Raw genomic sequence first — 19,074 nt, forward strand, 5'->3', positions numbered from 1 at the left:
TGTGTTGGGGGCAGCCTGTCCTGTCCTATTGAATCTGCTTCCATGTTTCTATTGATCTATTTTATATATTGTCTCTATGCCTTGTTCTGTTATTTTATTTAATAATTTATAATAATAAATATAATAATTTTCTTTTTCTATACTGATTTTCTATGTATTATTCCATCAACCTGCCCAGTGACTACAGGTGGAAAATAGCAGTCTGCTAGAACCTGACACAATGCATATTCTCTTGTTGTACAAGATTAATGTCTTATTGTGCGCTGTCCCTGTCTTGAAATAAATAAATTACAAAAAAACACTATAAATAATATACTACAAGTATAAGAATATGTAAACAGAAAGAAAAGAATGTGCAAAAAGACAAGAATATTGTATAAATACAATATATAATATCAATACGGTTTATATTAAACACATATCACATGTAATATGAAGTATATGTTCCAGTATTTGGAGCAGAGTGTTGTACAGGTTACACAGTGCAAAGGTGACAGGTAGATTTAGTGCAGTTCTGTGATAGTAGCTCTGACAGAGGCAGATGAGTTGTTATTGCAGTTGGGAGGAACGATGTCCTGTATCGTTCCTAAGAGCAGCAGGGTGATTGAGTCTGTTGCTGAAGCTGCTCTTTAGTTTGTCCAGTGTTGTGTGGAGGGGTGAGAGAGATTGTCCATGGCAGCAATTTTGCCAGCATCTGTCCCACTGATGCTGACAGGAGAAGGCAGGGGCTTGTTTCTCCTGGTCCACCAGCATCTCCTTCGTCTTCACCACGTTCAGCTGCAGGTGGTTCTCCCCACACCACTTCACAAAACTGTCGACTAGGTGCCTGAACTCGGGATCGGGGTGGATGATGCAGTACTATGCCTGCTGCACAGATCGCTGCTCCACCTGGTGGACAGCAGGAGCACTGTGAGGGTCATGTTTTTTGACTTCTACAGTGCTTTTAACACCATCCAACCTTCACTGCTCAGAGTGAAGATGGAAAGTGTGGGAGTAGACCAACACCTGGCTGCGTGGACTACAGACTACCTCACCAACAGACCACAGTTTGTGAAGCTCCAGCACTGTGTGTCTGACGTGGTGCTCTGAAGCACAGGTGCCCCTCAGGGTACGGTGCTCTCCCCCTACCTCTTCACCCACAACACCACCCACTGCCACATCCAGAAGTTCTCCGATGACACAGCCGTCGTTGGACGTGTTTCAGAGGGGGACGATCTGGAATACAGGACGATCATCAGGGACTTTGTCAGCTGGAGTGAGCTAAACCAGCTTCAGCTCAACACCAGCAAGACAAAGGAGATGATCATAAACTTCCAGAGGAAAGCATCCCACTTCACACCGGTGAACATCCAGGGATCGGACATAGAGGTGGTGCAGAGCTACAGATTCCTGGGTGTTCACCTCAACAATAAACTGGACTGGACTGACAACACCCATGCTCTCTACAAGAAGGGCCAGAGTCGTCTCCACCTGTTGAGGAGGCTGAGGTCCTTCGGAGTATGCAGGGCTCTTCTCAGGACTTTTTACGACTCTGTGGTGGCCTCATCCATCTTTTATGTTGTGGTCTGCTGGAGAGGGGGCAGCACGGACAGGGACAGAAGCAGACTCAATAGACTTATTAGAAGAGCGAGCTCTGTCCTGGACTGTCCTCTGGACTCCACAGAGAAGGTGGGTGAGAGGAGGATGTTAGCTAAGCTGACATCCATCATGGACAACCCCTCTCACCCCCTACATGACACTGTGGGGGCTCTGAGCAGCTCCATCATCAGCAGCAGACTGCTACAACCACGGTGTAAGAAGGAGGAGCAGGTCCTTCATCCCTGCTGCTGTGAGACTTTACAACACCTGCACCTGATCATGTTGTAGTCTCCTGTTCATGTCCCATTGCTATTTTTTGTTCTTGTTTGTTTTGTTTTTTTCGTTTATGTTCTACCTTAGTACTTCTTTTGTAAATCTGCACATTCTTAAATCTGCACATTCTACTTTAGTACTTTTTGTAAATATGTACACTTGTGTTTCCCTCCTTGATTCTTTTTTTTGCTGCTGTTAACAAGTGAATTTCCCCGTTGTGGGATAAATAAAGTATTATCTTATCTTATCTTTCTCTGAATGAAATTGAGCCACTTCCTGTTTTCACATTAAAAGCCTGAGGTGTTTCATGTTGATGACTTTTATTGTTTCAGACATTTCACAGATTCAACGCCACCAAAAAACAGATGAGTCATTGTGACATCATCACAATTTATTTTCGTTACATCACTTCCTGTCCAGAAACAGTGGTACCGTGTTTGTGTTCCTGCTGAACTATGAATAAATAAAACCAAAGAACCAGAACCGACGAGTCCAGAACGGTCCGAGAGAACAGCTGGTGCATCATGAGTACAGTAGTGCTGAGCTGTGTTCTGGTGCAGAGGGAGCGCTCCATTCGTGGCAGGGGACATCCGGCAGGGCCTCGCAGAGTCTGCTTTAAGACCGAACCTTCATGAACGCCAACGTCCAAATGCCCCACTGGACACCTGAACACAGTACGGCTGAGAGAGAGAGAGAAACAGGTGAGAGACAGGTGAGAGAGAGAGACAGGCGAAAGAGAGAGATAAGCGAGAGAGACAGATTAGAGAGAGGTATGTGAGAGACAGAGAGAGAGACAGGTGTGAGAGAGAGACATGTGAGAGACAGAGAGAGAGAGACAGAGAGAGAGACAGGTGTGAGAGAGAGACATGTGAGAGACAGAGAGAGAGAGAGAGAGAGAGAGAGAGAGAGAAAGAGACAGGTGTGAGAGAGACAGGTTAGAGAGAAAGAGAGACAGGTGTGAGAGAGACAGGTGAGAGAGAGAGAGAGAGAGAGAGAGAGAGAGAGAAAGAGACAGGTGTGAGACAGACAGGTGTGAGAGAGACAGGTTAGAGAGAGAAAGAGACGGGTGACAGAGAGAGGCAGGTGAGAGAGACTGACAGGTGAAGAGGTTACCTGTATTTATCGGTCTTTGTTTACCTGTCTGTCTGTGTTTACCTGGGCTGTAGGTCTACGAGGAGGTGAAGCTCATGGGGTCCACCTGGTTCATCTTCAGGTGGTTGTCGAGGATCTGGAAGATCTCCTGGATGTTCGGGACATAACCCGACTGAAGCTTCGACCACAGAGGGACGTCTAAGAGACAGGAAACAGGAAGTGATGTGAGTGATGGCAAGCACGACTACAAGGTCAGCTGACTGAGTCAAAGAAACCACGACTGACACAGAGCGAGGAGAGCAACAGGAGCGAGGAGAGCAACAGGAGGGAGGAGAGCAACAGGAGCGAGGAGACTCTAACTGAAGAAGAAGAAACCTGCTGGAGACAGACGTGTTTGTATGTGTGGTTCCCACTGGTCATGGTGATGTCATGGTGATGTCATGGTGTGAACCAATCAGAACTCACCGTTCAGAGTGACCTCGAAGGCTCCCGTAGACAGGAAGTGAGTCTCCATCATGTTGCAGAGGAAGAAGGCCATCAGACAGGAGAAGATCTGAAACACAGTGATGGAGTTACACCTGTTCCGTGGTAACCAGCTCAAGCTTGCATTACCATGGTAACAGCTACCTTGTTGTCCTGACTCCAGGTCCAGGCCCGTGGAGTGTCGAGGCCCAGCAGGATGAACGGGTTCTGACCGCTGATGATGAGTAGGATGGAGAGCAGCTTCAGGTAGGAGACCAGGTTCCCAACACACCTGAGGACACACAGGACTCGGTTTACAGGTGGACCCAGTTTTACAGGTGGACCCGGTTTACAGATGGACCACAGGTGGACCCAGTTTTACAGGTGGACCACAGGTGGACCCAGTTTTACAGGTGTACCACAGGTGGACCCAGTTTACACGTGGACCTGGTTTACAGGTGGACCACGGGTAGACCCGGTTTACAGGAGGTCAGAATCACTTTATTGGCCAGGTGTGTGAACACACACAAGGGTTCACTGGGCTCTAGCCCATGTTACCTTATGTCAGAGCTCACCTGTTGAAGATAGTTTACCCACCTGTTGAAGGGGGTTGGGGGGTAGTTTTCTCCCTCAATGCGGATGTCCGGGTACAGCTGGCTGATGGCTCGTGAGTACTCCTGGAACACTTTGCTGTACCCTCAGGAGATACTGAAAACACAGAACACCTGTCAGGTGGGGTCAGTCCACACACAGAACACCTGTCAGGTGGGTCAGTCCACACACAGAACACCTGTCAGGTGGGTCAGTCCACACACACAGAACACCTGTCAGGTGGGGTCAGTCAACACACAGAACACCTGTCAGGTGGGGTCAGTCAACACACAGAACACCTGTCAGGTGGGGTCAGTCAACACACAGAACACCTGTCAGGTGGGGTCAGTCCACACACAGAACACCTGTCAGGTGGGGTCAGTCCACACACAGAACACCTGTCAGGTGGGGTCAGTCAACACACAGAACACCTGTCAGGTGGGGTCAGTCAACACACAGAACACCTGTCAGGTGGGGTCAGTCCACACACAGAACACCTGTCAGGTGGGGTCAGTCAACACACAGAACACCTGTCAGGTGGGGTCAGTCAACACACAGAACACCTGTCAGGTGGGGTCAGTCAACACACAGAACACCTGTCAGGTGGGGTCAGTCAACACACAGAACACCTGTCAGGTGGGGTCAGTCAACACACAGAACACCTGTCAGGTGGGGTCAGTCAACACACAGAACACCTGTCAGGTGGGGTCAGTCAACACACAGAACACCTGTCAGGTGGGGTCAGTCAACACACAGAACACCTGTCAGGTGGGGTCAGTCAACACACAGAACACCTGTCAGGTGGGGTCAGTCCACACACAGAACACCTGTCAGGTGGGGTCAGTCAACACACAGAACACCTGTCAGGTGGGTCAGTCCACACACACAGAACACCTGTCAGGTGGGTCAGTCCACACACACAGAACACTGACATCATAATCAGGTGACGTCATAATTAAAGTTATGTTTAACCTTACGATGCTAACTGTTAGCTCTCTGTTAGCTCTCTGTTAGCAGTTAGCCTCCGTGCTAACTCACCAGTATTGGAACTTCAGAACCGGCCCGGTGTACAGGGAGGACTTGGCGGGTTTTCCCGGTTCTGTGTCCGGTAGTACGGTATCCGGGGAGAGGCTGGGGCCGTCGGCCGGTTGCTGTCCACGATGCGGGCTGGATCTGCCGAGGTAGACGTCCCGGACCGTCAGAGCCGTGAAGAGGAGCAGAGCCGCCAGGAGGCCCAGCTGGCTGTACTCCGCCATGTCTGCGTCTGACGGAGCGGATCAGGCACAACGTCACTTCCGGTTACACACTTCACAATAAAAGAGCGGAAGAAGACCTGGGGTCCTCCAGGTCTTTTGAACTGAGTTCACTAATAAAACTATCGATCCAGTGATCAACAGATCAATACAAACACACAGTAACACATTTAATGAGATATTTATAGAAGCTGAACTCTTTTATTGTGAAGGTTCAGCCGTGTTCTTTCCGGTAAAGATTGGCTGTCAGATGATGACCGTGTTATTATAATTATAATTATAATTATGAGAAAGATGAATTAATTTACTTTTTTAATGAGTTCATCTATTTTATTTTATTTTCTATATGACGTCACATTCACCCGACACGCGGCCATAAATAGTGTGACGTCATATATGTGAGTCGCGTGCCGGTGAGGATGAAGGTGAAACAAACACATTCACCTGTCTGCTGACGTCATTCAGGTACGTTTACTTTAGGAACTGTTTCCTGATTCAACCGACCACAATGTTTAATATCATTTCCGGTCCATTGTGACGTCTTCAAACGTCTCGTTTGGTCCGACAGTCCAGACCCTGATCCGGACCAGTCCAGAATACTGGACTCTGTGCTGGTCTGTGCTGGTCCGTATCAGTCTGTGTTGGTTTGTACTGGTCTGTATCTGTCTGTATCAGTCTGTGCTGGTCTGTATCAGTCTGTGCTAGTCTGTATCTGTCTGTGCTGGTTTGTACTGGTCTGTATCTGTCTGTACTGGTCTGTATCTGTCTGTATCTGTCTGTGCTGGTCTGTATCTGTCTGTGCTGGTTTGTACTGGTCTGTATCAGTCTGTGCTGGTTTGTACTGGTCTGTATCAGTCTGTGCTAGTCTGTATCTGTCTGTGCTGGTTTGTACTGGTCTGTATCTGTCTGTGCTAGTCTGTATCTGTCTGTGCTGGTTTGTACTGGTCTGTATCTGTCTGTGCTGGTTTGTACTGGTCTGTATCTGTCTGTGCTGGTCTGTATCTGTCTGTGCTGGTCTGTATCTGTCTGTGCTGGTCTGTATCTGTCTGTGCTGGTCTGTATCTGTCTGTGCTGGTCTGTATCAGTCTGTGCTGGTCTGTATCAGTCTGTGCTGGTCTGTATCTGTCTGTGCTGGTCTGTATCTGTCTGTGCTGGTCTGTATCTGTCTGTGCTGGTCTGTATCTGTCTGTGCTGGTCTGTATCTGTCTGTGCTGGTCTGTATCTGTCTGTGCTGGTCTGTATCTGTCTGTGCTGGTCTGTATCTGTCTGTGCTGGTCTGTATCTGTCTGTGCTGGTCTGTATCTGTCTGTGCTGGTCTGTATCTGTCTGTGCTGGTCTGTATCTGTCTGTGCTGGTCTGTATCTGTCTGTGCTGGTCTGTATCTGTCTGTGCTGGTCTGTATCTGTCTGTGCTGGTCTGTATCTGTCTGTGCTGGTCTGTATCTGTCTGTGCTGGTCTGTATCTGTCTGTGCTGGTCTGTATCTGTCTGTGCTGGTCTGTATCTGTCTGTGCTGGTCTGTATCTGTCTGTGCTGGTCTGTATCTGTCTGTGCTGGTCTGTACTTGTCTGTATCAGTCTGTATCTGTCTGTGCTGGTTTGTACTGGTCTGTATCTGTCTGTATCTGTCTGTGCTGGTCTGTATCTGTCTGTGCTGGTCTGTATCTGTCTGTGTTGGTCTGTATCAGTCTGTGCTGGTCTTTAATTTGTGTCTTCTTGTTTCAGGGGGGTGTCACCATGTGGCATCTCAGGGGGTCCATGAGGTCCGCAGTCCTTCAGCTTCCTGTACGTAGACCCTGTTCTGTTGCATTCAACCAGATGTCACCTGGACTCAGACACACTTGCTCTGCACCTGTTGCAATCTGCTGCTACACCTCACCTGTCAGGACCACATCAGGTGTCAGGACCACATCAGGTCTGGGGACTCTGTCCGGTCTGGGGACTCTGTCCGGTCTGGGGACTCTGTCCGGTCTGGGGACCTGGTCTGGTGTCCGGAGGCTCTCAGGTGGTTCCGGATCAGCGTGCTGGTACGGCGGACTTGCGGAGTCAGCTCCGGTTCACCTGTGCGAAAACTTCCTGGTGAGCGTGCAGCAGGTGAGCGGGTTGCCGTGGTGGCTGAGCATTGTCATGGCAACACTATCGGTCCGGACGCTCATCACTCTGCCGCTCGCCGTTTACCAGACGATCATCATCGCTAAGGTGAGCCACACCGGATCAGCTGATTCATCAATAATCTAGTCCACTCAGCGAGACACCTGACAGCTGATCAGTACAGATGATGTCACTGACAGCTGATCAGTACCGATGATGTCACTGACAGGTGAGCAGTCAGCTGACTTATCAATTAATTAATCAGTGTCAGAAACCAACCAATCAATGATCAGTGTAGAGAGCGGCACCTCCTGCAGGGGGAGACATGCTGACACGTGTCTGTCTGTCTCTGGTCACCTCCACCTGCATTATGTTAATGAGTCAGATGAAGTTGACCAATCAAAAAGTTCACCAGGATGTGAATAATTAACTTCTTCTCCTTTTTCTTCTTCTTCATCTTGTCAAAGAGACAAAACACAGTTTATTCTATATGTTCCTCCTCCACATATATAAACATATGATCATATACAGTCTACAGTAGCTTGTCCTCATCTTGAAAACCATAGTAACGCCCAGGTGATGTTCAGGTGGAAGCGCTGCAGGTGGAGATCTCAGAGCTGGCGAAGAGGCTTCGATACGAAGTTTCAGTCCGAGCAAGAGAGCGAGGATGGACGGAGAGACAGAGCCGGTAAGAACGTCAGGAAACACACATGTTCTAAACATGTTCTAAATGTATACGTTGTTATACATGTTGTTTGAAACATGTTCCTAACATGTTGTACACACAGAAGTTCTAACACATATGAAGTTTGAGCTTCTGTAGATGTAGACTCATTCAGACAAACATTTGTTAATTTTGTAAATAAATGTTTCTTCTCTTGGTTAAATTGAGACATGTGAAACATGGGCCTGAACTGGTTTGTTCCAGTTCTGTAGACCAGAAGCCCCCACAGACATGATGATGGTCTAGTTCAAGAATTTCTGGGCCCGGATGTGATAACCTCTGTGAAGTCCCGTGGGTCCCAGATTATTTTTGGGATAAGTCCAGTTGGGAGAAATGGTCCTGTTTTCAGTCTGGCAGCAGAGACCTGAACGGAGAGCCCGGACATGGACATGACTGATGTGGCAGTGCTTCTTCATGCTGTGGTGACATTTTGTGCAGTTTGTTCATGTATTTCCGTTCCCTGAGGGTCACAGAGGAAACATCCAGCTTTGTTACATGCAGTGGAAACACCAGAACCTGGTATCAAAGACTCACAGGTCTTGAAGAGATCTGGCTCTGAGAAGAACCAGGTTACAGGTCAGAACTATAACATCATGTTGTGTCTGTTCAGGTTTCAGTTCAAGAAGAATCTTCATCGAATCATCTCTCAGCTCTACATCAGAGACAATTGTCACCCCTTCAAAGCCAGTCTGCTGGTCTGGGTCCAGCTGCCTTTGTGGATCAGCCTCTCTCTGGCCCTCCGGAACCTGAGTGTGGATCAGTCCGGTAAGCTTACGCTGACTCTGGATTAAACTGATCCTGGATCACTCCTAAACCAGGACGTTTACTCACAGTGCTGTAACTGTTTTCTGCAGCGCTGCAGTCTGATCTTACAGCAGGGGGCGCTCTGTGGTTCCCTGACCTCACTTTACCTGACTCCACCTGGATCTTACCTGTCTGCCTTGGACTCACTAATCTACTCATCGTAGAGGTCCGTCTGTTCAGCCGTCTGATCACCTGACCTGATGATGTCGTGTGACCTGACCCCCTCTGCTCTTCTTCTTCAGGTGTTTTCGCTTCAGAGAGTTAACCCGTCTGGTTTCCAGCGGTTTGTGACAAACGCCATCAGAGCGTTCTCTGTGTTGATGGTGCCCATTGCTGCTTCAGTACCCTCTGTGAGTTCAAGTGTGTCAAATCGAATCAGAACAGCTGATTGCTCCAGACTAACACCAGGTCAAGGTGCAGGCAGCAGAGTTTTCATACTTCTGCAGGTTTCATGTCCAGATCTGTTGAGTTTTTCTGAACGTGTTGACTTACACATTCCTGTGAGCGTCACGTGTTCATCAGATTAAACACCCTCAGGCATGTTTGATCTGAGCTGCAGCACAAACCTTGAAAACATGTTTCTGCTGCAGGATTCAAGTCTGAACCAGAACCTGAGCCAGTCCATAAAAGTCTGACATATTCTATCAGGTTTAACATACAATTATTTTAAATATCACTCAGACTGCAGATTAAAATGTCAAATACTTTTCAGCACCACTGTTGTGGAGAAATCGTCAACAGTTACCCCAAAAATACCCAGCATGCGGAATGGCTGCAGAACGACTCCGCTCCAGAACGGCTCCATACTCTGCCGTCCACCAAATCACACATGATCCGTTTGTGATGCGCTCAGGTGCGTCTCCACCGGCTACCGAGCGTCGCAAGAACGCACGAGATCTCGCAAATTCACGCATAATCGTGCGATATTTCCGGCTGTAGTCTCTCTGACTCCTGCGATGACATTCCACGCCGCATCTTTTTTCTGGTGTCCTTATAAAAAGGATGTGAGGTGTCATCAATGATTACACCTGAAAACCCCTCACCAGTTGACTTCAGGTCGCCCCCGCCGATTATGAGGTGTTCTTGAAATGAATCTCGATCCGCAGTGAACACAGAGTATTTTATTTTGTAGCTGATTTCCTTCCCTGCACGGTCTGCTCTGTGCTGAATTTATGCGCCATGCTCCGGCGTCGTTACGGAGCCGTGACGCAGCAGGGGACGGAGACTGTGTGAGCTGACATATTAACTAACATTAAAACGTATTGGCTCCGTCGTCGTGGCAGAGCTGTTCCGCATGCAGTGTATTTTAGCCTTAAGCTATCTATTATGTCTATAAAGACAACATTGAGTTTCTTCGACCCTGGTCACCAGACAACTTTGAGATAGGCTGGCACCTGCACTCCTCCAGCACTCCATACAGTGGCCTCGCATATCAAAGAGAGAGAGTCTGCTCTAATATGATTTAGTGCTACTACTGTCTGTGACGTCAAGGCCCATGCGTGACCATGTGTAACCAAAGGATAGAAAATTACATAGCATCCACGAAAATTATCCTAAGGTTTAAACAACAACGTTCAGAAAACAACAAATCATCACGTCTGAGAGCTGAAACCAAAAACGGACAAAAGAATCAACTGTTTCAGTCAGTGTCAGTTCATGTGACTTCATGTGTTCAGATCCAAGACCAGATCAGATCTGTTCATGAGTTGATGTTGTTTTCATGACTTCAGGTGTTCATGAGTTCACATGCTTAGATAAAACTACCACAGCTGATGTCAGAGAAACTAAGTTAACCATCACATTAAATATCACATGTTGAAGTGAATATATTGATTAGTCATGTTGTTTTATTTTGAAATGTTGCAGATCTAACTCCAGTTTCTATTCCTCTTCCTCTTAATCCTCCTATTCTTCATCCTCCTCCTCTTCCTCTTCATCCTCCTCCTCTTCCTCTTCATCCTCCTCCTCTTCATTCCTATTCCTCCTCCTCTTCATCCTCCTATTCTTCATCCTCCTCTTCCTCTTCATCCTCCTATTCTTCATCCTCCTCCTCTTCCTCTTCATCCTCCTATTCTTCATCCTCTTCCTCCTCTTCCTCTTCATCCTCCTATTCTTCATCCTCCTATTCTTCATCCTCCTCCTCTTCATCCTCCTATTCTTCATCCTCCTCCTCTTCATTCCTATTCTTCCTCCTCTTCCTCTTCATCCTCCTATTCTTCATCCACTTCATCTTCATCCTCCTCCTATTCCTCCTCCTCCTCCTCCTCCTCCTCCTCCTCCTCCTCACAGTCCATGGCTCTGTACTGGTTGATGTCCAGTCTGATTGGACTCAGTCAGAATCTGCTTCTTCGTTCTCCGATGATCCACAAAGTCCTGAATCTCCGAACTCATCGATCAGATTCTCCGTACAGAGACCTGCTGGCCGCCTTCATCAACAAATACTGCAAATAAATACTCAGAGTACTGAAAATTCTTTCTTTCTTTCTTTATTCATAAACTCGACCTTTGACTCTGAATTCATTTGTGTCCGTCGCCAAGTGCTTGCTCATGTTGGAACTGTTGGTCGCTGTAAATAATATTATAAAGAGTTGGTCTGACCTGCTCTGTATGGAAAGTGTCATTAGATCACTGATGAATGAATGAATGAATTGAACAAGAGACAGCAGACTGGTGCTGGTCTCTCCTGGTCTGTACTGGTCGGTAACAGTCAGCTTTCTAATAATCAGCAGAGACATAATAAACATGTTCATCCTTTGAATTTTTGTTCAGTCAGTGTTGTTCCTCTGTACATTAGATCTGGTCTAGGATCTGGTCTGGGATCTGGTCTGGGATCAGGTCTTAGATCTGGTCTGGGATCAGGTCTTAGATCAGGTCTTGGATCTGGTCTGGGATCAGGTCTTAGATCAGGTCTTGGATCTGGTCTGGGATCTGGTCTTAGATCTGGTCTGGGATCAGGTCTTAGATCAGGTCTTGGATCTGGTCTGAGATCAGTTTTTGTATCTGGTCTGGGATCAGGTCTTGGTGTGTGTGGGGCGGAGTCAGCAGCTTATACAGTTCACAGTCTGCAGATTAGAGCTCAGTGTGTTCAGACCGTGACTCAGTTCAGACTAGCATCACAGATCTCTATCAGACCACCATGAAGTCTCTCACTGTCCTGGTTCCGTTTCTGTGGCTCCTCTCGGTCCGTGTCTCGGCGGGTCCGGGATGCGGACCGTGTGATCCAGCTCAGTGCGCCTCTCTCCCGGTGGAGGGCTGCCCCGCCGGCTCGATGCTGGACTCCTGCGGCTGTTGTTCGGTCTGCGCCGCTGCGGAGGGAGAGATGTGCGGAGGACGCCGCGCGGCAGCGCGCCGCTGCGGATCCGGACTGGAGTGCGTCAAAAGCGACGAGGACAAGAAGAGCAAGGTTGGAGTCTGCGCGTGCAAGAGCAACTACGAGGTCTGCGGGACCGACGGGGTCACATACCGCACCGGATGTGCTCTGAAGACCGCCAGCTTGACAGCCGAGACCCAGGGCAATGAACCCATCACCGTCCAGAACAAGGGTCGCTGCGCTACAGGTGAGACTGATACACAGGTGAGGCTGAAGCCCACAGGTGAGGCTGAAGCCCACAGGTGAGGCTGAAGCCCACAGGTGAGACAGGTAAGAATTAGAGGACTGAAAGATGTTCATTGTTGTTAAAATTAGATTTTCTTTGAATCTTTGTGTAGACGTTAATGAAGTCTCACCCTAACCATACGTCAAAGCTCAAACATTTGTTTTATTGAGTTCATTATTAATTAAATATCTTAACTAAAGTAAATTAAATATTTGATTTGATGTAAAATTTGATAAATGTGATGAAGTTTGATTCAAACCTCAGAAGATCATTAAAGTGGATTTCAGTTTGTTTCTGATGAACAAAAGTTTCTATCGTTGCTGCCTGACAGTTAGACATGGACTGATGATGATGATCCACCTTCATCCCTCTGAAAACACTGAATTCGTTTTGTACATGAAGAGCCCCACTGAGCACGCTCAGAGCAAACTGAATTCCTCTGAGGTCACAGAGGATTTACTGTCTCTGACAGATTCCTGCGACCTGTTTGATCCTGTTTCACACTCAGGTGGAAACTCTGCAAACTTCAGCTTAATTATCTTCAACTTAACTGTCTGTCTGTCTGTCTGTTTGTCTGTCTGTCTGTCTGCAGTTCCGGTCATCGTCACTCCTCCAGGTGAGGTCTACAATGTGAGTGGCTCTCAGGTGTACCTGAGCTGTGAGGCGGTTGGCGTGCCCACACCTGTCCTCACCTGGAAGAGGGTGAGTTTCTCCATCATCACCCAACAGTTCAATTCAATTCAATTCAATTTCTATAGCGCCATATCATAAACAAAAGTTATCTCATTACACTTCTCATACAGAGCAGCTCAGACCGTACTCTTTATAATAACTTTTACAGAAAGCAACAGTTCCACTATGAGCAAGCACTTGGCGACAGTGGCGAGGAAAATCTTGAACAGACCCAAGCTCATTGGTAGACAGTCATCCACCACAACCGATTGAGATAAAGATAGAGAGGGGCAGATAGAGATAGAGATCTCTCTCTATTTCTGTCAGCAGCAGCAAATCATAAAATAACTATAAACTGTGATGGAGATGTGGCAGCAATAATGACAGTAGTAATATGTGTAGTGGACGTCATGCAGGACCACAGCAGCAGCCACGATCCACGAGAACCTGCTGGACGACAGAGACAGAAACTCCAGGGAAGAAGTGAAGATGAGAGACCCAGTAGTCTAGTCCTATAGCAGCAGTAGTTTGTTCCACAGAAGAGGAGCCTGATAGCTGAAAGCTCTGGCTCCCAATCTACTTTTGGAAACTATACGAACCACAAGGAACCCAGTGTCCTGAGAGCGCAGTGTTCTAGAGGGGTAGTAAGGTACTATGAGCTCTTTTAGATAAGATGGTGCCTGACCATGAAGAGCTTTGTAAGTAAGGAGAAGAATTTTAAATTCTATTCTAGATTTAACAGGTAGCCAATGCAAGGAAGCCAAAATGGGAGAGATGTGATCTCTGATCTTGGTTCCTGTCAGAACACGTGCAGCAGCATTCTGAATTAACTGCAAAGTCCTAAGAGACTTATTAGAGCAGCCTGATAACAAAGAGTTACAATAGTCCAGCCTTGAAGTAACAAATGCGTGGACTAGTTTTTCTGCATCCGCTTGAGAGATAATGCGTCTGATTTTAGCGATGTTACGTAAGTGGAAGAATGCAGTCCTCGAAATTTGTTTTATGTGGACGTTAAAGGACAAATCCTGATCAAAAACAACTCCAAGATTCTTTACAGTGGAGCTGGAGGCCAGGGTGATCCCATCTAAAGTAACTAAGTCTCTAGAAAGAGAGTTTCTGAGGTGTTTGGGTCCAATTACAAGAACTTCAGTTTTGTCTGAATTTAACATCAAAAAATTGTAGGTCATCCAACTTTTTATATCCTTAAGGCATGCTTGGAGTTTAGTTAACTGATTGGTTGCATCAGGCTTGATCGATAAATATAATTGGGTGTCGTCAGCATAACAATGAAAATTGATAGAGTGATTCCTAATAATGTTCCCTAAAGGAAGCATATATAAACTGAATAGAAGTGGTCCAAGTACAGAACCTTGTGGGACTCCATGACAAACTTTGGTCTGCATGGAGGATTCATCATTGACGTGAACAAACTGAGATCGATCTAAAAAGTACGATTTAAACCAGCTTAGGGCGGTTCCTTTGATGCCAATTCGATGTTCCAGTCTCTGTAAAAGAATTTGATGGTCAATGGTGTCAAATGCAGCACTAAGATCTAACAGGACAAGTACAGAGATGAGTCCTTTGTCTGATGCCATTAGGAGGTCATTTGTAACTTTGACTAATGCGGTCTCTGTGCTATGATGCACTCTAAATCCTGACTGGAAATCCTCAAATAGACTATTGTTATGGAGAAAGTCACACAGCTGATTAGCTACAGTTTTCTCAAGTATCTTAGACAGAAAGGGAAGGTTTGATATCGGTCTGTAGTTGGCTAAGACCTCTGGGTCTAGAGTGGGCTTTTTAAGAAGAGGTTTAATTACAGCTACCTTAAAGGACTGTGGTACATATCCTGATAATAAAGACAGATTAATCGTGTCCAATAACGAATTACTAACTAGAGGTAAAACAATTAAAAAACAAACAGTTCCTTCAAAAAGATCTGAAATGTTGTAAATCTGAATGTTTTCATGTGAACATATCAGACACAGACGTGATTCTTCTGAGCTGCAGCATGGCATCTCTCCCTCTGACTTCCTGTTTCCTCTGACTTCCTGTTTCCTCCTGCTATTTGTAGAAACAATGAGAGTCCATTGACGCCTGCCTACAATAAAAAACAGGAAACAGAAATTTTAACTGTTTCAGAGCTGATAATTGGAACAATGGAGGTGATTTTAGATAGACAGATTAATCATATTCAATAAAGAATGACTAACTGGAGGTAAAACATCCTTGAGCAGCCTGGTTGGGATGGAGTCTAAGAGACAGGATGACGGCTTAGCTGCAGAAATGATTAAAGTTATTTGATGAAGGTCAATGGGAGAAAAACAGTCTAAATACATATCAGGTTTTACAGCTGTTTCAAAACTTGCTGTATCAGAATGTAGATCAATGCCTGTTGAGGGCAAGAGGTGATGGATTTTGTCTCTAATAGTTATAATCTTATCATTAAAGAAGCTCATGAAGTCATTGCTACTTAGACCTAAAGGAATAGATGGTTCAGTAGAGCTGTGATTCTCTGTTAGCCTGGCTACAGTGCTGAAGAGAAACCTGGGGTTGTTCTTATTCTCCTCAATTAAGGAAGAGTAGTAGGCTGCTCTGGCATTACGGAGAGCCTTCCTGTATGTTTTCAGATTATCTTGCCAGACTAGATGAGATTCTTCCAGGCTAGTGGCACGCCATTTGCGTTCAGATTTACGTGCCTCTTGCTTTAATTTACGAGTCTGCTGGCTATACCATGGTGCTAGCCTCCTTTGTTTAATTGTCTTCTTTTTCAGAGGTGCAATAGAGTCTAGAGTTGTCCGTAATGAGCCTGTAATACTATCAACAAGATGATCTATTTGTGAGGGGCTAAAGGAAGCAGACAAGTCCTCTGTTACAGTTAGACATGGCATTGAATTCAATGCTGAAGGAATCACTTCCTTAAATTTGGCTACAGCACTATCAGATAAACATCTGCCGTAGGAGTTTGTGCCAAAAGGGTTATAGTCCAGTAATATGAAGTATTAAAAAAATTTAACTAACTTTTTAAAATATGGTCAGATATAAGAGGATTCTGTGGAACTGTGGGTTGTCACGGTTTTGGTTGAGTAATAAATGCTGTCTCTCCTAATCAGACCAGGTTTTCCCCAGAAAGTTATCCAATTGTCTCTGAAGCCCACATCATTTTTTGGACACCACCTCGACAGATGATGATAGTGATGGAATGGTGACATGCAGCTAAACATCTCATCACTGGTCAGATTAGGCCCGGTCCATAGAATACTACGGAGTCTAACATGGTTTTGGCGTATGTAGACCCCTATGCACCATTAATTTCAGAATAGAAAGTGTTCCTTTCATGACTAAAAATATAAGAACATGATGCTGTTGAAGACATCAGAGGGATAAAAGAAACATGCTCTCCAGGTGAGCTCATGTGCTACCTGCAGCCTCAGGTGTTTTTGCTCTGCAGGTTCAGACTCTTCTGTTGATGTTTGTGCACTTTCCATCAGATCGTAATTTTCCTGCAAACTGAAGAACAAGCTGCAGCCTGTTTTTTGTATCTGACAGGAGAGTCTCTGGATTCTCCGATGACATGGAAAGAAAGAAACAAGAGGGCGATGACAGCTTCAGAACAGACCCAAAGACAGACCGCTTCAGAACAGACCGAGGACAGATTTTCAGTGCACATATATATATATATATATATATACAGTGGTCCCTTGTTTACCGCGGGGGATACGTTCTAAAAATAACCCGCAATAAACGAAATCCACAAAGTAAGTTTTATAATTATTATACATGTTTTAAGGCCATAAAACCCCTAACCACACACTTTTACACACCTTTTTACACACATTTTGTACAGTACTCCCTTAGTTAATCAGGACGCAGAACACGTGCGGTTCTCCCTTAGCCAATTTAGGACGCAGAACACAATGCGCGTTCATACTGCACAATACCCTGTAAAAAAAAAAGCATGCAAAATTACACAAAAAAAATCTGCGAAACAGTGAGTCCGCAAAAAGCGAACCGCGTTATAGCGAGGGACGACTGTATATAAAATGTAAATTGATGATGATGATGATATCCTTCAGGTCGTCAATGGGAAGAAGAGGATGGAGCTTCTTCCTGGAGACAGAGACAACTTGGCGATTCAGACGAGAGGCGGTCCAGAGAAACATGAAGTGACTGGCTGGGTGCTGGTCAGTGACGCACAGTTTAAATCTTTCAGTGTTCACACTGACTACAGGAAGTAATGTCATGACTTCAGCTGCCTGTTGGACCAATCAACATTGTGTTTTTGTTTCAGATCTCCCCTCTGACCAAAGAAGAAGAAGGATCGTACGAGTGTCACGCCGCCAACTCTAAAGGAGAAGCTTCAGCTGTCGGAGCAATTCACCTCGTCGAGTCCATTGATGACATCATCAAGAAAGGTAGCAACCACTGTGATGTCATTGAGAAACAAACAACATACAAACTTGGCTGGTAGTCCTGGTTCCACTCAATATAACCTGATGTGTATTTTATTATTTGTGTTACCCTGTGTTAACGACTAGTTTTTGAACTAAACACAGCTTTAATAATGAAGGACACATCTTCTATCTCTGCAGTCTTTAAAAACATTTAATTTGAATACTATCATTCTAAGAATAATTTAATCTGAACAAAACATAAAGCAGATATTAAACAGAAAACATGACGCAGATACCTTCGTGTTCACACTTTCAGTCTCAACGTGTTTAAAACATGGATACATGTGTAGTCAGTCTCTGGTGGTTGCTATGGTGACAGTGCGTTTCCATGGTGAGCTGTAAAAGGTTCTCAGACGCAGGAAGCTAAAACTTTGTGCAAGTGTCAGGTAGGTGATTTACAGGTCAGACTCTGCCCCCTGTCTGGCCTCTAAGATCTCCTCCACTGACAGAACATTTCAGTGTTGATGGCCAAACGTCTTGACTTAATGTCGACGGCCTTCAAGTTTGCTCAAATGCCTTGTCTTGACGACATTTCGACTAAAATGTCTGGACCTAATGTCATGAACGAAATAACCTATATTTTTTATAAAACTGCAAAGAAATGATACATTCTTCTGATTTATAATGTAATTTCCTTACAGTGACGAAGGAAGATGAACTGTGATCAGCTGCATCATGAATACAATCATCAGGATCTTCACGTTTTTTAATGAGGGGTTAGGGTTAAATGAAATTTACTGATTTTCCTTTTTGTTTTATCTGAATTTAAAAAAAATTACATTTTAACTAAAAATCTTAAACTTTGATGTTTATCATTTATCGTTTTCTGTCTGAGCTCAGAGATTAACTGAAATAAATGAACAAATGTTCTCTTTCATCAGTTTTTCTTTCTCTTTGCCCTCTTTCTTCTTCTTTATCTATTCTTATTCTGAATAAAATCAAATGTTACTGAGCTCTTAACTTGTACGAGGATTTTATGATGTAACCATCTAAATAAAGACTAACTTTTCAGTGCCTTCCACCTTTATTTGAATTCCTGAGAGAAACACATCTGTAATAACATTCATTGATTATTGCTGAATTGTTTGTCTATAGACAAATAACATTTCTGTGAAATTAAGTTGTATTGTATTATAAATATATATCAAAGAGTGAGTCAGTAGGAACACCAGGTTTAATTTTATTGGTTCAGACTCTCCCACGACCTCTGACCTTTGTCCCTCCTGTTTGAGGTCACACGCTCATGACTCAAGACTGACTCAATGACTTTCATTGTTTGATCTTTTGTTTTTATATCACCAGGGCAACCTGATGAAGTATGATGGAATGTTTGAGTTCACTCTGCCGCAGCTTTTGATGATTTTAGTTAAAAAAAACACTACAAAACAAACAATCCTCATCAAGTCTTGTTTTGTTCAACAGTTAAAAACAAACTTTACTTTAAATCGTTTGGACAAACTAAGCATGATCAGTTTTTAATTGATAAA

At 45.1% G+C, this 19,074-nt stretch overlaps 3 protein-coding genes across 5 annotated transcripts; 2 read left to right on the top strand and 1 right to left on the bottom strand.

The window, feature by feature from the left end:
* Positions 1-2,152: 2,152 nt before the first annotated feature.
* selenot2 (selenoprotein T, 2) lies at positions 2,153-5,289 on the bottom strand. 2 transcript variants are annotated; one of them, XM_027282290.1, is made up of 6 exons: positions 5,035-5,289; positions 4,003-4,113; positions 3,571-3,697; positions 3,409-3,496; positions 2,989-3,141; positions 2,153-2,531 (listed from the first exon to the last, which is right to left on the bottom strand). In XM_027282290.1, the coding sequence occupies exons 1-5, from the start codon at positions 5,250-5,252 to the stop codon at positions 3,020-3,022; spliced, it is 666 nt and encodes a 221-aa protein (XP_027138091.1). In that variant the 5' UTR covers positions 5,253-5,289; the 3' UTR covers positions 2,153-2,531; positions 2,989-3,019. The 2 variants fall into 2 exon arrangements, with proteins under 2 accessions (XP_027138091.1, XP_027138076.1); XM_027282275.1 differs by having other exon boundaries at positions 3,007-3,141; positions 5,035-5,288.
* Positions 5,290-5,593: 304 nt separating this feature from the next.
* On the top strand, positions 5,594-11,623 carry cox18 (cytochrome c oxidase assembly factor COX18). 2 transcript variants are annotated; one of them, XM_027284695.1, is made up of 7 exons: positions 5,594-5,714; positions 6,972-7,445; positions 7,925-8,025; positions 8,672-8,826; positions 8,916-9,031; positions 9,108-9,215; positions 11,155-11,623. In XM_027284695.1, exons 2-7 carry the CDS (start codon positions 6,984-6,986, stop codon positions 11,314-11,316), a joined length of 1,104 nt encoding a protein of 367 aa, XP_027140496.1. In that variant the 5' UTR covers positions 5,594-5,714; positions 6,972-6,983; the 3' UTR covers positions 11,317-11,623. The 2 variants fall into 2 exon arrangements, with proteins under 2 accessions (XP_027140496.1, XP_027140497.1); XM_027284696.1 differs by lacking the exon at positions 5,594-5,714 and adding an exon at positions 5,758-5,873.
* Positions 11,624-11,918: 295 nt separating this feature from the next.
* On the top strand, positions 11,919-18,606 carry igfbp7 (insulin-like growth factor binding protein 7). The gene is made up of 5 exons (XM_019265151.2): positions 11,919-12,422; positions 13,054-13,163; positions 17,210-17,317; positions 17,425-17,548; positions 18,229-18,606. The coding sequence occupies exons 1-5, from the start codon at positions 12,002-12,004 to the stop codon at positions 18,249-18,251; spliced, it is 786 nt and encodes a 261-aa protein (XP_019120696.1). The 5' UTR covers positions 11,919-12,001; the 3' UTR covers positions 18,252-18,606.
* Positions 18,607-19,074: the final 468 nt, after the last annotated feature.

Source organism: Larimichthys crocea, chromosome I (assembly GCF_000972845.2).
Source record: "Larimichthys crocea isolate SSNF chromosome I, L_crocea_2.0, whole genome shotgun sequence".
NCBI classification, from domain to species: domain Eukaryota; kingdom Metazoa; phylum Chordata; class Actinopteri; family Sciaenidae; genus Larimichthys; species Larimichthys crocea.

What these genes read in the sequence shown, in the direction of transcription:
- cox18 (XM_027284695.1), top strand. Translation starts at nt 6,984, where the DNA reads ATGTGGCATCTCAGGGGGTCCATGAGGTCCGCAGTCCTTCAGCTTCCT. An exon ending in TGGACGGAGAGACAGAGCCG is followed by an intron (nt 8,026 to 8,671) that starts GTAAGAACGTCA and finishes GTGTCTGTTCAG; the next exon opens with GTTTCAGTTCAAGAAGAATC. An exon ending in CTAATCTACTCATCGTAGAG is followed by an intron (nt 9,032 to 9,107) that starts GTCCGTCTGTTC and finishes CTTCTTCTTCAG; the next exon opens with GTGTTTTCGCTTCAGAGAGT.
- igfbp7 (XM_019265151.2), top strand. Translation starts at nt 12,002, where the DNA reads ATGAAGTCTCTCACTGTCCTGGTTCCGTTTCTGTGGCTCCTCTCGGTC. An exon ending in CAAGGGTCGCTGCGCTACAG is followed by an intron (nt 12,423 to 13,053) that starts GTGAGACTGATA and finishes GTCTGTCTGCAG; the next exon opens with TTCCGGTCATCGTCACTCCT. An exon ending in AAGTGACTGGCTGGGTGCTG is followed by an intron (nt 17,318 to 17,424) that starts GTCAGTGACGCA and finishes TTTTTGTTTCAG; the next exon opens with ATCTCCCCTCTGACCAAAGA.